General features: G+C 35.3%; 1 protein-coding gene across 12 annotated transcripts in view; it reads left to right on the top strand.

Moving 5' to 3' along the window:
- Positions 1-17,496, top strand: part of SPG11 (SPG11 vesicle trafficking associated, spatacsin) — a 91,519-nt gene that overhangs the window by 14,577 nt on the left and 59,446 nt on the right. For 7 of the 12 annotated variants that reach the window (XR_004959833.1, XM_036263725.1, XM_036263755.1 and 4 more), the window contains 10 exons: positions 719-856; positions 1,043-1,491; positions 2,510-2,655; positions 8,767-8,899; positions 12,017-12,172; positions 12,541-12,716; positions 14,552-14,728; positions 16,508-16,579; positions 16,867-16,994; positions 17,314-17,489. Coding sequence is in view for 11 of the 12 variants with exons in the window: in XM_036263725.1 (XP_036119618.1) it covers positions 719-856; positions 1,043-1,491; positions 2,510-2,655; positions 8,767-8,899; positions 12,017-12,172; positions 12,541-12,716; positions 14,552-14,728; positions 16,508-16,579; positions 16,867-16,994; positions 17,314-17,489 (1,751 nt within the window). In the remaining variant the exon portion in view is untranslated. Of the gene's footprint in view, positions 1-718; positions 857-1,042; positions 1,492-2,509; positions 2,656-8,766; positions 8,900-12,016; positions 12,173-12,540; positions 12,717-14,551; positions 14,729-16,507; positions 16,590-16,866; positions 16,995-17,313; positions 17,490-17,496 lie in introns of those variants that run through there. The other 5 variants (XM_036263716.1, XM_036263707.1, XM_036263746.1 and 2 more) reach the window with 5 other exon arrangements.

Here is a 17,496-nt window from a genome sequence, read left to right as displayed (position 1 = left end):
CCACCTTCTTGTTCACTTTGCTTTAGCCACCTAGCCTTCTTTGTGTAAGTCAAACATGACCCCTCTTTTTGCATGTACTCTCCCACACTCCTACTTTGTCTTCCTAGTTTTTATGCCTTTCCCCTGTCTTCGCCTAAATCTTTGTGGTGTTGATACAATGAATGCTTAAAAACCTTCATGGTCACATTGACTTCAAGTCCAGCTCCACTGTTTCTCTGAGCCTTAGTTTCCATATGTGTAAAATGACAGATTATTTCTTAGGGTTGTTGAAAGGCTTAGATAAGATCATTTATGTAACTTTCTTTTCATCACATCTGCGATAGAGTAGACAATAAATGCTCTTATATCTTTGTAAAGCTAACTGTCCTTAAGGGTCATATTCTTTTTTAAAATTGAGATATAATTGACATATAACATTAGTTTCAGGTGTACAACGTAATGATTTTCTCCACACACACACACACACAAATGATTACCACAGTAAATCTAGTTAATATCTATCACCATACATAGTTACAAATGAGTTAAACTCTTAAGGCTGACTTGATCATTCTGCTATAAGTAATGGAGATAAAGAGGAGCCCTGTTCAGGGAAACTTATTGTCTATACTGTCCCTTCTCTGTGACACACCCCAACCCCCCAATTTTTATCTGGAGCAATAATAACAGAGATTTGGATTTTATCACTTTTGACCATGCCTATTATTTTAAAACATAGGCAACACCCAAGACACCTATTTCATGAGAAAACTCTAGAAGATATTCCTATTGAAGGTGCTAAGGGAATAGATGAAGACGATCCTGTGAATTCTGATTACAACATGAAACTGACCAAGTTTTCGTTCCAAGTTGATAGGTACAGAAACTTCCTTTTTGGATTTACTTTATTATTTTTATTTTTTGTCAACGCTTACTCCATACCTTGTCACTGAAGGTCTTTACAGAGATAGACACTTTTGAAAAAGTGCAGCTTGTTCTTTGTTTAGTGTTTTACTTAGTGCCTTTTACTTATAACAGGTGTGAGTTCTGCCCTGTTTTTCAGGTCTTGGAAAGCTCAGCTATTATCATTGAATGAAACAATAAAGAGCTCCAAACTGGAGGTTTCCCACTATGCTCCATGGTTCAAAGATATTTTGCATTTGGAGTCCCCTGAATCTAATAACCACTGTACCAGTGTGCCAGGTTGGGCCTTCATTCCACAGGACGTAATGCACAGTCAGTATAATTTTCCACAGAAAGATCTTGCCAAGACCAGTGATCCAGGAAGAGCATGGAAAATAATGCACATCAGTGAACAAAAAGAACCCATCGAACTTAAATGTGTGTCTGTGACAGGATTCACTGCATTGTTTGCTTGGACAGTGGAAAGGACGGGCTATACCATTGTACTTTGGGATTTGGAGACCGAGGGCATGCAGTGCTTTTCTATTGGCAAAAAGTGTATTCCTATAGACAGTAGTGGAGACCGGCAACTGTGCCTTGTTATGACAGGTAAGAATGTCTTGTATCAGGGTGTCCATTGCTGAGAAGATGTCTTTCTTTAAATGTATTTTACTTCTGCTGTACTAATGATGTTAGTGCCTACTCTCTTCTCTTTCATAGAGGAAATTTGGTGTTACTCTTGAGAAAGTTTTCTCACATGATTTCTGCTGAGCTAAATGCTAAGATACTAAGTCAGAGAAAGTATGAGTAATAAAGGTTCACTTTTATCCGGGGAGTCTTCACTTGACTTAGATTGGTACAAACACAGGTTACAAGCTGGATGCTTGTGGACCGTGTTTGAACTGCAGATTTATTTTGTTTGACTTATACTATCTACACTTGTTGAAAATATTTTATTTATTATAAACATGTAAAATTAGAGAATTTCACACCATATCCGGATTTCCAGCTGTTTCTGACAAATAAGATTTGACAACATTGGACCTGCATTTCTGTGGAGTCTTTTATGGGTTGTAGCTGAATTTCAGCTCTTAGACGAGCCATTTTCTTTCTGGTTAGCTTTCTCTTGCAGGTCTCTCACCACCTGCTTGGCCCCTGTAGGCATTTGGTTTGATATTTCAAATACACATTCATTCAGCATTTATGCCATAACCTCCTACAAAGCTATTGAATGCTATGATTGAACTAGCCATGTATGTCTTCACTTTTGATAATCATGTATTTCTACGTGTCAAAAGCATGCTATTTATTGTTTTATTTTAGTAAACCAGAAATGTGACATTTCTTTAAATAATTAAAGATTCCAGGTATTGATTGTGCAATTTAGTGTTATTTCATAGACTGCATTGTTCTTACTAGAATTTGCCTTATGATCAGTGTTTTAAAAAACCACTTTAACAGCATTGAAAGATCATGATGAATTAAGGTCATAATAGTACCTGGTGTCCAATAAATATATTTGTAATTATAGCGCTAAAGTATTAGATAATTAGAAGTTAATTCCTGTTATAATCCCAAAATCTAAATCCTACTAATCTTTTAAAGCTAACTTTTATTTTTTCTGTAGAAAATGGACTCTCTCTGATTTTCTTTGGTTTGACTCAAGAGGAGTTTTTAAATAGACTAATGATCCATGGAAGTGCCAGCACTGTGGACTCTCTCTGTCACCTCAATGGTTGGGGGAGGTGCTCAATCCCCATACATGCGCTAGAGGTAACAGAATGAAATGTCTGTAGAATTTTGTTTAATTATTTTCTGTCATATACTCCTATTTGACTGTAGAATTGGTAGAATTCATTTAACCTAGCAGGAGAAAGAGAATTCATTTAACTTAGTCTTTATCCATCATTTTGCTTAGTTCTGGCTATTTCACTACCCTAATTCTGCTTAGCAGTTTACACTTTTTGGCTTTAAAAGATATAATATTATATAATAAGCACAATTTAAGGGAACAAAGGTTACAAGAAATGGAGGCAACAATAAGCCAATGAGACTAAATGAAGTAGAAGCAAGCTATGGAAAGCTTGAATAGGAGTAATCTTTCATTCCTACCTTGTAGTCCCTACTCTTCCAATCCAGCTATAGAAACAGCATCACCTGAGTTTATGTAGCATTTTCTAGTTCACAAACACTTCGTTTATATGCATTATCTAATTTTGTCTTAAAATTAACTATATGAGATGGGTTGGGTACTTTCATTCATTTTATTTTACAGATGAAAATCCTTAGGCTCAGATGTTTGAGTGAGTGGCCCATAGTCACACTAAAAAAGACAGGAGCTAGAGTCAAAGTCAGGGCACTTTGTACTATACCACACAACCCCTGAAAGGTCAAAAGTGGAAGTTAATAATACTCTGTGCCAGTTTGTTTTTTTAATGACAGCTTTATTGAGATATAATTCACATGCCATAAAATTCATCCACCTAAAGTATACAACTCAGTGGTTTTTAATATATTCAGAGTTGCACAACCATCACCACTTATTCCACAACATTTTTATCACCCCAAAAAGAAACTCTGTAATTACTTCTTAATCCTTGAGGTCCCTAAGTGCCAAACACGAATCTATTTCTGTCTCTGGATTTGCTTTTTCTGGACATTTCATATAAATGGAAATTAAAAATATGTGAATTTTTGTGACTGGCTTTTTTCACTTACGTGTTTTTGGGGTTCATCCATGTGGTAGTATGTTTTAGTACTTCATTCTTTTTTTATAGCTGAATAATAAATACTTCATTATATGAATATACCACATTTTGTTTGTCCATTCATCAGTTGATAGACATTTGAGTTGTTTCCACTTTTTGGCTGTTGTAAGTAATCCTGCTATGAACAATGATGTAAGTTTGTGTGTCACTCTGTGTTTTCATTTCTCTTGGGTATACAGCTACCAGTATACCTGGGCTATTGAACTTTTTGAAGAACCACCAAACTATTTTCCACAGCAGTTGCACTATTTTACATTCCCACCAGCAATATGTGAGGGTTCCAGTAGTAGTTCCACATGCTTGTTAACACTTACTGTTCACATATTATAGCCACCCTAGTGGTTGTGAAATCAGAATAAACTGTTATCTCATTGTGATGTTGATTTGCATTTTGCCATTGATTAATGATGTTGAATATATTTTCATATGTATATTGGCCATTTAGAGAAATGTTCTTTGCCCATTTCTAAATTAAGTTATTTGTGTTTGTTGTTGAGCTCTAAGAGTTCTTTATATGTCCTGGATACTATACCTTTATGAGATACAAGATTTGTAAACAGTTTCTTATACATCTACTGTAGCACTATGCAAGCGTTTCTCTATGGTGGTGGTGAATTGCTGGGTCATAGGGCATGCATATCTCTAACTTTGCAAGATACTACTGTTGTTTTTCAAAGTTGTTTTATCAGTTGTGCTCTCACTAGCCATATATGTGAGTTCTCATTGTTATATGTCTTTGCCAACACTTGGCATATTCAAGATTTAAAACATTTTTGCGACACATGAGTGGAAATCATATGGTTCTTGACTTTTTCTGTCTCATTTATTTCCCTTAGAATATTCTCAAGATCCATTCATGTTGTTGCAAATGGCAGTATTTCATCTTTTTTTATGGCCAAGTAGTATTCGATTGTATATGTATACCACATCTTCTTTATCAAATCATCTGTCAAAACACATTGACACCTGTATAATTGTATTAACCAGTGTCACCCCGATAAATTTAATAAAATTAAAAAATTTTTTTGCCATTCTGATGGTATGATGGATTTAAATGTGCATTTTCCTGATTAAGGCTGTGCTTCTATATATATTTTATATTATATTTATATCAACATATAAATATATGTTGGAATTTGGATTTTTTTGGTAAAGTCTTTTACCTTTTATTCTCTTGGGGTGTTTATCTTTTTCTTAGTGAATTATAGTGTTATATATAGGCTAGATATTAATTATTGTAAGTGTACTTTCTTCATTGGGTCTCTAATTTTTAAGTAATTTAATTAGTGTTTTTCTTTATAGTTTGTGACTTCTACTCTGAAGTCATAAAGATATTTTTATATTTTTTCCTAAGTTTTAAAATATTGATGAACATTTTAGTCCTTGATTTGGAACTTATGTTTACACACGGTATGAGGTAGAAACCTACTCCTCTCCCCCTCACATTGATTACCATTTGTCTCAGCATCATGTTTTTCAAAAGTTCTTTTATTAATGATCTGAAATGTTTTGACAAGTTTTCACATTTGCATAAATTTGTTTCTGGGTTCCATTGGTGTTAGTCTATCCTTGAGCCGATTCCATCCTATTTTAATTATAAATCATTCACTTTATTATTCTTGAGGATGTTTTTGTTATTTTCCCTTCTTCTTAACCCTGGCTTTTAGTATCAGCTTGTCAAGTTTCATGAAAAGCTGTTAGGATTTTTATTAGAATTACATTAAATCTATATATCAAGTTGGGAAGAACTGACATCTTTAGGATATTTAATGTTACTATAGACAAACATAATCTCTCTCCCCATTTTTTAGGTCTTCACTTAATGTCTTTCAATAAGAATTACAGTTTTTACAGTAAGAGCTTGATATTTTTTGTTAGCTTTACTTTTGGTGTGTGTTTATATTTAAATATATATTCTAATATATGTGTATGTATATTTAAATACTGTATACTGCTATTAAAAATAGTATATTTTTAATTTACATTTTGTTTGTTAGCAGTATATAGAAATAGATTTAACTTTTACATATTGAATTTTGTATCCAGCAAATTTGCTAATTTCTCTTATTCTAATAATTTACCAGTTAGGTTTTACTGAAGTTTCTATATAGTTAATTTACATTTAACATAAAAATAATACAATTTGTTTCTTCTCTTCAGATCCTTATTCTTTTTACTTTATTACTTTGTCATAGTTTGCTGCTGGGACCTCTTAGTTAATAATAGACCCAGAAGTAATAGTGGGCATCCTTATCTTATTCCTGATTTTAAAAAAGGATACCTCATTATTAAGGGGGTTGTGTGTGTATTAAGAAAACCTTTATAAGATTAAGTTCCCTTTTATCCTACCTTTGAGTTTTTATCATGAATGGGTATTGAATTTTATTAAATGTTTATTCCGAATCTACTGAGATAACTATATGAATCCTCTCCTTCAATCTGTTACTGTAATAAACCACATTAATTAATTTCATTATTTTTATTTTGAAATATATTTAAAAGTATACAGAATATATATACAGTTTAACAAATAATTGCAAAGTAAAATTCTTGTAACTACCATGTAGTTCAAGAAATAAAACATTACTAGCACTTTAGAAGCTCCCATGCCCTCTACTAGTTCGGATAGTAAATATTCAGTTTATGTTCTTTTAGAGGATATCCTAGGACATATAATGTGCATGTTTAAATTAACAAACCCAAACTTAATAACTTTACCTTTCTGTACGATACATGTCCACTGAATGCTTTAACTTCATTTACTCTTTCCTTACTTGTTGTTAGTTAGTGTTGTGTGTGTGTTTTTAACCACATTATACATCCTCATTATGAATTTAGGTTCATTTTTTTTTACACAGATATTATATATATATATTTTTTACTCTTCATTTCTTCTCACATTTTAGGCCTTCCCTGTGCCTAAAATATATAATTTAGAATCTCCTTTAGTGAGGAACTAGCTGCTAATGATGTCTAATTTTCTGTCATTTTTTTTAAAGATATTTTTGTTGAGTGTGGAATTCTGGGTAGGCAACTGATTTCTTTCAGCACATTCATGATCACTTTTTACTATCTTCTGGATCCCATTGTCATTGAGAAGTCAGCTGTTGTTCGTTTGAGGGTAGTCTGTTTTCCCCTTCAGGCTGCTTTTGGGATCATTTCATTTTTAGTGTTCTACAGTTTCACTGTGATTTTATGTCTCACTGGGTCAGGATCCTCAGTTGGAAAAATATTAGTCTATATGATATTAATTTTTATTAAAAAAAACACTTTTTTTCTTAATTGATTTTTAAAGAGAGAGGGGAATGGAGAGGGAGTGAGAGAAACATTGATGAGAGAGAACATCGATTGGTCCCCTCCAACATGGCCCCTGACTGGGGATTTGGCCCACAGCCTGGGCATGTGACCTGACTGGGAATTGAACCGGCGACCTCTTGGTGCATGGGTCAATGCTCAACCACTGAGCCACACCAGCCGGGCTGATACTAGTTTTTAAAACATTTGTGAAGACATAGTTTATAGCCTAGTAAGTACTCACATTTTCATAAATCTTTGAAGTACTTGCAAATTAAGTGTGTATTTTCCACTTGTCACAATGGTATTTCAATCACAAGTAGTTAGACTTTTCAATACTTTCTTCAGTTTCTCTTATATGGGTTTTTGTCACATTACGGATAATTTCTTCATATCTTTCTTACAGCTCACTAATTCTCTTTTGAGTTACATCTAATCTGATATAAAACACTTCTTTTGAGTATGTAATTTCAATTTTTATATTTCTTATTTCTAGAATTTCTATTGGGTCATTGTTTTTAAATGTGTTATTTTGAAAATTTACAGAGAAACTGCAAAAAAAAAGTATACTCTAAGTACTTTAGCATATATCTCTTAAGAACAAGAATATTCTTTTATTTAATTATACTTCAATTTTTTCTCCCACCACCCACAGCAAAGGCATAGTTTGTTTATGGTCTTCCTTTGGGGGCAGTAACTTTTTTTAGTTCAGCCTTTTTTCAGAGAGAGTCACTTCAAATGAGCCCTTGGTTTACCCTCTCTTTTTTTCCTCCATACAAAACTTCCACCAGTACTTCTCACCCCAGCTTTTCTGGTCTGTTAACACTCAGAACTTTTGTCTTATTGGTTATCAAAGTGTTGTCCTTAGACCAGCAGCATCACTATCACCTGGGGCTTTATTAGAAATGCAAATTATCAGGCCCCATCCCAGACCCAGAAAATCCAAAACCCTGAAACCCCGGGGCAGGGCTCAGCAATCCACATTTTCATAAGCTCTTTAGGTGGTTCTTACAGAACTTCAGACGAGGAGTGGCAAGCTTTTAATGTAAAGGCCCGATAGTAAATATTTAGGCTTTGCAGGACATGTGGTTTCTGTTTGGAATATTCAGTTGTGCTGTTGTAGCCTTTAACAATAAGTAAATGAATGGGTGTGGCTGCATTTCCTTAAAACTTCATTTACCAAAACAGGCAGGGGCTGGATTTGATTGGTGGGCTTTCGTTTTCCAACCCCTGCTTAGGCAGCAGTTGGCTTTAAAGCTCAGTTACTTTGGTGAAAGCCTTTGTCTTTCTCCTCCTTGTTTTTATCCCCTGAGACTTTCTCTTTCTCTCTCTCTCTCTCTCTCTCTCTCTCTCGTTCAACTGAGCATTTAAAGATACACACACACACACTTTAAAAAATCTGTGATTTCTAAGTGTTCTCTATGGAGAGGTTCCTCAAGATACCTAGTCAGAAATGGGGGTCTGTTTTTAGCCTGCTTTTCAGTCAACTTATATCATAATGCTTTAACATTTTAATTCAAATAGACTATAACTTCATTGTAAGGGTGATCCACAAGAACTAGCATTGAATTTTTTTAGAAGTACAGAACAGTAGAGCTGGAAGGCTGTTCTTTCTAACCTTCTGTTTCTGCTGAAGCAGAAATTGATGTTCGGAAAGGTTAGAGACTTGCCTCAGAATCCTCACTAGACCCCAGGTACTCTTGCAAGATAAAGATAACTTTGTGTCTTCAGTCTCAGCACATTAAGTTCTGAAGTTTAAAAAAAAATTTGTATCCTGAGTTTTTTTCTATTGTAATTTTTTCCTGACTTTCTCCCATTTCAGGCCGGGATAGAAAATCGTCAGCTGGACACAGTAGATTTCTTTTTGAAGAGCAAAGAAAATCTTTTGAATTTATCCCCCAAATCTTCTGTACCTGATCAGTTTGATCACTTTCCATCCCAGTTATATTTAAGAAGTAAGTAAAATAAAGATGTCTACATTTGTGTTTATCATTTTATCTTTTTAATCAGTTCCAAATTATCATGTTTTCTGATGACTTATTTACTTACCAAAACTCAGTCATGAGATTTTATTTACTTGGTGGAAACTTTATAAATGTTCTCATTCTAAATGGGGTGTTTATCATTCATATTCTGTACTGTGTTTTGTATTTTTAGTATGCAAGAAAGATCTTTCAAATTCAAGAAGATTTTATTCAAAAGGGAGTAACATTTATTTGCAAAATTGCCTACCCTTGCAAATGTCTGAGATGTACAGTGCCGGTGCAGCTGGCTGAGTTATGGGTTGGGACTTGTTCTAAGAATTTTCATATACACAATGGAATATACTATGCAGCTGTTAAGGAAGAAAGATCTCTTACCCTTTGAGACGACATGGAGGGACCTGGAGAGTGCTATACTAAGTGAATAAGCCAGTCAGAGAAAGACAAATATCATATGATCTCACTTATTTGTGGAATAAAATAGACCCAGAGACATGGAAGTAGGGAACAGACTGACAAACCTCAGAGGTGGAGGGGTTGGGAGGGTGGGAAGAGATAAACTAAGGAATTTATATGCATATATGCATAACCAGTGGACACAGACAACAATTCTCTGAAGGTGGGGGGCGGGGTTAGGACCAGGAGCAGGGAGGAGGGTGTCAATGGGGGGAAAAGGAAAAACATCTGTAACAAAAATAACTAATTATTTAATTAAAAAAAAAAATTTCAGCCTGACTTTCTGCTGCATTACCAACACTTTTCAAGATTTTGGCTTTCCTTTTTAATAAACAGGAAAGCTAGCTTTTATTCTTGGACCAGGTAGCTATACAGATCCTCTCCTCAGAGGCATAGGGTAATAGTGTGTTTTCCCCTGTACTTGACATTTATAATCTTATAATTTTTTGTTGTTGTTATCCTCACCTGAGGACATTTTTCCATTTTTTGTTCAGGTAGAGTGGGAGGGGGAGAGAGGAACAGAGAGAGAGAGAGAGAAACATTGACGTGAAAGGGACACATCGAGTGGCTGCCACCCGCACGACCAACCAGGGCCGGGGACAAACTGCAACCGAGGTACGCGCCCTTAGCGGGAACCGAACCCGGGTCTCTCGGGACCGCAGGTCGATGCGCTAACCGCTGAGCCAAATCGGCCAGGGCTTATAATTTTTTTTTTTACCTGATATTATCATAGGCAGCTTTCTTGTTAATAATATGTATGCTTATTATTTTGGGGATTAGTGAACATTTGGTCCTGTTCAAAATATCCACAGAGACATTTGGTCATTAACAAAAGGTCCTCAAAATTTAGTCATGTGCAAAATGTCCACAGAGATATTTGGTCCATGTCCAAAGGCCCTTGAAATTTGGTCTTGTCGTAAACCAACATGAGCATATTGGTCCATGCCAAAATGGTCCTTGACATTTGATCCCATCAAAAATGTCCATGCTTAGGAAACATCCCTGGGTTCAGACAGCCCATAACATTTATTTATACTTTTGGTTTACAGGATTAACACATAAAAAATACTGTCATGTTTTGTTGGTTCAATAATTGTGTTGTGGCTGTATTGCCAATAACAACCCTTCTTGCCTTGATGGCCCAGCAGGTCCATGGCACATGGGATTAAGGTAGATGAGTTGGTGCAGACCAAATGTCTTTGTGGATGTTTTTGGATATAGAATTTCTTTGTATGGATTGTACCATAATTTACCCAACTAAACTTCTATTAGACATTTGGATTGATTCCAATTTTTACTGTTACTTTTAGTGTGCTATAAATGCTGTGCATGTAAAATTTCACATATGGATAAATTTCTGGATGTGGAATTTCCATGTCGAAGTACATATTTTATATTCTTAAATGCTTTAATTGTCCTTTGGAAAAATTTTACCAGTTTGTACCCTAGTTATATGAAGAAAATAACAATCTGCTTTTTTCATTGATGTAGTGTTAGTTCTGACTAAGAATGTGGATTAGAAATTTTTTTTTTACAAAAACATTCTCTTTTGTTTTGAGTGCAAAGTTTGATTTCCTCCCTCTTGAATTGCTAACTTTTTTGTGCCCCCGTTTTTTTTTTTAATCTACTCAAAATTATAGAAAAGGGCCTAGTTTGTGGTGGTGAGTAGGCTCCATCAGCAATTATCTGGTCATTATTTACTACTGTTTTTTGGTGGTCCATGATTTCTCATCGGTTCACTCTTACCTGCATTGCTCCTGTCCTAAAGGATAGGAGAATGAGTCTGGAACTAAGAAGCATGAGAGCCCAGCCGGTGTGGTTCAGTGGTTGAGCATTGACCCATGCACCAAGAGGTCGCCAGTTCGATTCCTGGCCAGGACACATGCCCCAGTTGTGGGCTAAATCCCCAGTGGGGGGCATGAAGGAGGTGGCCAATCGTTGTTCTCTCTCATTGATGTTTCTATCTCTCTTTCCCTCTCCCCCCCTTTCTCCCTAAAAATCAATAAAGAAAAAAAAAAAGAAGCATAGGAATGGCTTTATCTGCTCTTCCAAGGGAAAACCCACGTTTCCCATCCTTGTCACTCACACAAATACAGTCCTAGAGCTGATGCTGAGGTAAACAGGAATCACTTCATTAGGGCCTGCAACCGACAAATGGAGGGTTCAGGGACCCACACTCCTTGCTTTCACCTGCATGTTTAAGAGAATGGTTTTGGAATCAGACAAGCTTAAGTTTTGGCTCTGCCACTTTCCAAATTAGCTTGGGCAAGTTTTTTATTCTCTCTGATCCTCAGTTTCCTCATCTATGGAAAGGGGGCTATAACACCAACCTCTCAGGTTGTTGAAAGGAAAAAATAAGATAACATTTATAAAACACCAGATACAATACTTAAGATATAGTATGCAGTCAGCAAAATGATAGTTACTAGTAATACCAGTAAATAATGACTAGTAGCAAGTAGAATCACTAAAATTTGCAGGTAATAAGACTTTATAAAAGTTTTGTGAGCTTTTTTGAGCATAAGACATTGGTTTTTATTTTAGGTTTTAGAGTTGCAACATGGTATATTTGGATATGTTCATTTTATTGGGAATATCTTGATGTTCATGTTAATTTCTTTGGTTCTTTCTCAGATGTAGAAGAGCTGACACCAGCATTGGATTTACTCTGCTCAGCAATTAGAGAAAGTGATTCTGAAACCCAGAGCAAAAACTTCTCAGAACAATTGCTTAATCTTACACTGTCCTTCCTTAACAAACAAATAAAGGAGCTTTTTATTCACAATGAAGGTAAGAGTAGCAGCAAAGGGTGCAGTTATCCTATTCCTGTGCCAGACCAGAGAGATAAATGGGCCTATTGCATGAGAGTGCATAAGCCAGTGGAGTGCCATTTGTTAAAGTTGGATAAAATCAGTGTGTAACTGAGTGAAATGGGTTTTAACACTGGGAAAGTTGGCAGAAAGGACTGATCATTGTGAGAAGGGTTATATTAAACCAAAGAGTTACTCAGATTTTATGATTGAAATTTTGAAAACACTGAGTTTGAATTTTGACATTTTCTAGAATTTTTGTAACAGCTTGTGATATATTCTCTCTTTCTATATACATACACATATTTTTATGTGTATATGAAATTTTTACGTTGGTGTTTTCCATAGAGTTAGATGAACATCTACAAAAAGGAGTGAACATTTTGACCAGCTACATTAATGAACTTCGAACCTTCATGTTTAAGTTTCCTTGGAAGCTAACAGATACTGTAGATGAGTATGATGTAAATGAAAATATCCCCAAAGTAATGGAGAGCAATATGTGGGAGAAACTCAGCATTGAGGTAAATATGAGTAATTGTCACTTCCTTTATTTGCCAAATGCAGAGGATCTGAGAAAACAATAGAAGAAACAGAATTTAAACTCTACACTATGATTCAGAAACTTTGGCAAGGGTCTTAGGTTTTATGGATTTGGAGATCTCTGGGTACAAAATCAGATTTATGTTTATAAGCTTTATTTAATTCAGAACACAGGTAAACTCCCTCTTAGTGCCCCATCTGCCCACTTGGCTCCAGTGACAGATGCCCAACCCCAAACCCATGAGCAACACTTCCTGAATGTCTAGGGCCTGGCACTTTGGACTTATGCATTCTCCCTGATCTTTGAATTGCTGCTGGTGATTCAATCTTAGGAAACTTATTTTATGACACTATCACCTAGAAGTATACTCAATTTGAGTTCTGAGATTCTAGTTAAGATATTTTGCCAATTGAATTTTCTTTGCTCATCTGCTTGCTTTTCTTTTTATAATAGAGCTTAATACAACCAAACTCTGCTGGAGTAGGGACTGGAAGAATCCACCCACCCACATAGAGAGTGTTGGCATTGGAAAGACAAAAGCCAAAATAGCTTAACCCAGGTGATCAGCATCGGTAGGGAGTGAAAGTGATATGGTTGAGAAGCTGCCAGGTTTGCAGGACTACTGTTCTTGGGGTAGAGACATAGGAAAGTACAGTACCTTGTGTAACTGCATTTTCTGTATCTCTTATTTATTCTCTAGCCAAAAATTACTTGATTTTTTCCTACTTTATTTGGCTTCTCTTTTCCAGTCTCCTTTGTAGGTTTCACTTCTCTTCCCTGCTCCGCAACCCCCTTTAGTGTCTTCCGAGGCTCCATCCATGATCCTTTGTTCTTTTTACCCCAAATCATTGATTTTTAATTTTGGGAGAGGTAATAGTCTACTTTGATGAAAACTGTGGACTCTGTCTCCAAAAAAATACATGTGAATATATAAGTGTGCACATACATACAATTTTGCACATGGCTTAATAGTGTTTATACACCTGTCTAAAGCCCCTGGGCAAGAATTCCTCCTTTTATTCTCTCTCAGGTTTAGGTCTTCAGTTTATGCTTGATTTCTTATTACTTAAATTAGTGTAGTAACCAAATGCCTCACAAGCTTGAATTCCTCTCAGTCCATTTTCCACATTGCTGCCTGAATATTCTTCCATATATATATATATATATATATATATATATATATATATATAAAATTATATAACTTCATGCTTTTAAGATCATTCATAAGTTTCAGGATAAAATCCATCTCACACAGTGCCCTTCATGATAGAACCTCTGTGTTTCTTTCAAGTCTCATCTACTACTCTCCCCAGCTTTTTTTCCTGTTATATCGAGTAATTTGGCAGTTCCCTGAAGACTTGATGCTGTTTCTTGCCTTTATGCCTCTGCACATAATTTTCCCTCTTTTTGGAACTCTTGTCCTGTTTTCTCAATATATATATAACACTTATTTGGCTTTAAAACTTTTACTTCATCAGTCATCTCTATTAGGAAGCCTTTTCTTTGTTGCCACTCCTCTTATTTAGATGCCCCTCTTCTGAATCCTCCTCTCTAGTTCCCTGGGTGATACCTGCATCCTCTCCTTTATCAAACAGAACTATAATCAGTACTTTATTTGTGTGTCTTCCACTAATCTAAAAACTCCTGAACAGCACGGTCTGTGTTTCATTCAACTTTATATCCTCTGTGCAAAGACCCAAATTTAGTAGTAGATTTTCAATAAAAGTCCTGTAGTGGGTGCTTAATAAATGTGTAAGTCCATGTTGATAATCATAAAAAAGAAACTTAAAAGGCACGTTTTTCTTCTTTTCCTAGGAAGTTATTGCCAGTGCCATTTTAAACAACAAAATACCAGAGGCACAGACTTTCTTCAGGATTAATAGTCATTCTGCTCAAAGACTTGAAGAGCTAATTAAAATAGGCCTAGATTTAGTCTTTGACAGTTTGAAAAAGAACAATGTAAAGAAAGCCTCTGAACTTTTAAAGAATATGGTGAGTGGTATAATTTGTTTGTCTGCTCTTAAAGTCCCTAAAGTAAGAGAATATCTCTATGTACTTAATACAGTTTCTGGTTGATATAAGAATTGATTTATTTGTGACTGCCCTGGTCACTGGGAGATAAGACTTGATTCCAGCCATTGTGAATTGTTTATCTCATAGTTGCAATGGAACTACTGATATAATGAAAATGTACAGCCTTTTTATGTAGATGTGGTAGAATGAATATTTTTATGACATGGAAGACCTTACAGAGGATCACATTGAGTCCTTTAAAAATGCCAAGGTGAGTTTGGCTGGTGTGGCTTAGTGGAATTAGTGTTGTTCCATGGACTGAGAGGTCCCGGTTCAATTCCCAGTCAGGGCACATGCCCAGATTGTGGCTCGATCCATCCCCAGTTGGAGGAATGCAGGAGGCAGCCAATTGATATTTCTATCTCCAGAAAAAAATCAATAAAAACATGTTTGAAAAATAAGTAAATAAAATGCCAAGATGAGGCTTAAGTTTTTTAGTACAAATGCTCAAATTGGAGTGAAGTTTCATTTCTTTTATAACCTTTTGGGTGTCTGATAAGGAGGAGACAAGATTTTCTCTTGTTTACAATGTTGCAATGAACTCAACATGTGTTGACCACCTTTGTACCACTGTTACTGATTTGAAACTTGAAAAGGCCACAGTTGACCAGGGCCCAGCCTCTCACACCCCACAAGATGTAGACAGGAAGTTGACTTGACCTACTGAATATAAAATAATAAAGCCAAAATGTTACTGAAAAAAAAAAATTGATTTGTATTCATAGTTGTATCACAGACTAAGAAATTTATGTAACTTTTACTAGGAAATAATGACAATAATACTGAAATGTTTTTTGGTACTGAAAACTTGCTTGAAGATATTTTTTATTCGAGTTTCCATCATTTGCTCTCTGTTAGACTTGGCACTTTGGTTAGAAGTGGACAGTGTTGCCCTGGCCGGTTTGGCTCAGAGCACCCGCCTGCGGTCCGGAGAGACCCGGGTTCGGTTCCCGCTAAGGGCATGTGCCTTGGTTGCAGTTTGTCCCTGGCCCTGGTTGGTCGTGCGGGTGGCAGCCACTCGATGTGTCCCTTTCACATCGATGTTTCTCTCTCTCTCTCTTCCTCTCTCTCCCTCCCACTCTGTCTGTACAAAAAATGGAAAAATGTCCTCGGGTGAGGATAAAAAAAAAAAAAAGAAGTGGACAGTGTTTCTCATCGAAGGCTTCACAGATATCAAAGCCTGTACAGGACATCATTATTTGGTGGGGGACATTCTGTACTGTTTTTGTGACCCCTTACACCTCCATTTGAACTTTCTAATGGCTTATACCTTTACTTCATGCCTCATGGTTTTACTTTATTTGAGGAGGGGAATTTCTAGAGTTAGAGATCCTGGACTAAACTAAGGTGAGGCCCTAATCTTCATGGTCAGGGTCTTTCTGGAAGTTTAGAGGAGTGAAACTATCTAAGAGTTGTTATTTGTATTGACTTTTGTTTTTAAGTGAATCATCATAGCAGATGACTGTTGTTTTAGTCCAATGGTAGCCTGTCATTACCTTAAATTGTTTGGCAAAATGCTTAAGGTTTTTAGGCATAGGCAGTAAATATGTATGATAAATGGAGAAAACAAATGTTCACAAGAGCAGGAAAGCTGTGGAATTTTATACATGTCTATAATAGAATACTTCTATATCCAACATATATATTTATATTTATAATAGCTGCATTACGAAATTAAGTTTTTTCTGTTTATTATAGGGCTTTGATGTAAAAGACCAGTTGCTCAAGATATGTTTCTATACAACTGATAAAAATATACGGGACTTTTTGGTAGGTAAAGGTGAGACTGTGTAGTTTACATTTTCTGGTAAACCTTGGTGAAACTTCAAAATAAACTATTTTAACATTCAACTAATATCCAATAAGTAAAAGTAAGACAACTTTGTCTTTTTAAATGATCATTTTGCATTTGTGGTAAAGAAAAATTTGTGTGAATATATATATTGCCTCGAAAAGTCAAGATATAATTCTTAAGTGGCATTTAATTTAATAACATTTGTTTTGCAAATGTGCTTGATTTTTATGAGGTTACTGCTTTAATTACTTTTTTATTCAAGGTTGAAATTTTAAAAGAAAAAAATTATTTTTCTGAAAAAGAGAAAAGAACTATAGACTTCGTGCATCAAGTTGAGAAGTTTTATTCAGAACATTTGCAAGAAAATATGCAGATCCAGTCCTTTCCCAGGTAGTCTCATTAGCCCCATTTTGGTAGTATGGGAAGAATATTTTAGACAGTAGTTAGTTTTTAATTATTAGTGAGTATGGATTTTTTGTGAGAACTGAACTTACACTTTTTATGAAGGTAAAACTTGTATCACCCAGAAGAGACTCAGGAATTTCCTGTTCTTTCAGTATGTGCATAAACATATATATTTTTTTAAGAAAATAAATACAAAATTATGAATGTTAAAGTATGTTTCCCAAAAGAATAGAAGTTTTGAGCAGATAAAAAGAAGTGATGCTTTTTCCTCAAAAATTAAAAAATAATTATGTCATTGTTTTAGGTATTGGATAAAGGAACAAGACTTTTTCAAACATAAATCTGTTTTGGACTCATTCCTGAAATATGATCATAAAGATAAATTTAACAAACAGAACCATAGAATTTCATTAAATTGGGCTCAGTGGTGGAATCAACTAACACAAGAATCTATCATTCTCCCCAGGATAAATCCAGAAGGCAAGTA

Source organism: Molossus molossus, unplaced genomic scaffold (genome assembly GCF_014108415.1).
Source record: "Molossus molossus isolate mMolMol1 unplaced genomic scaffold, mMolMol1.p scaffold_m16_p_1, whole genome shotgun sequence".
Classification (NCBI taxonomy): domain Eukaryota; kingdom Metazoa; phylum Chordata; class Mammalia; order Chiroptera; family Molossidae; genus Molossus; species Molossus molossus.
The sequence above is the reverse complement of the archived record's forward strand: the minus strand, read 5'-3'. Positions and strand labels throughout refer to the sequence as shown.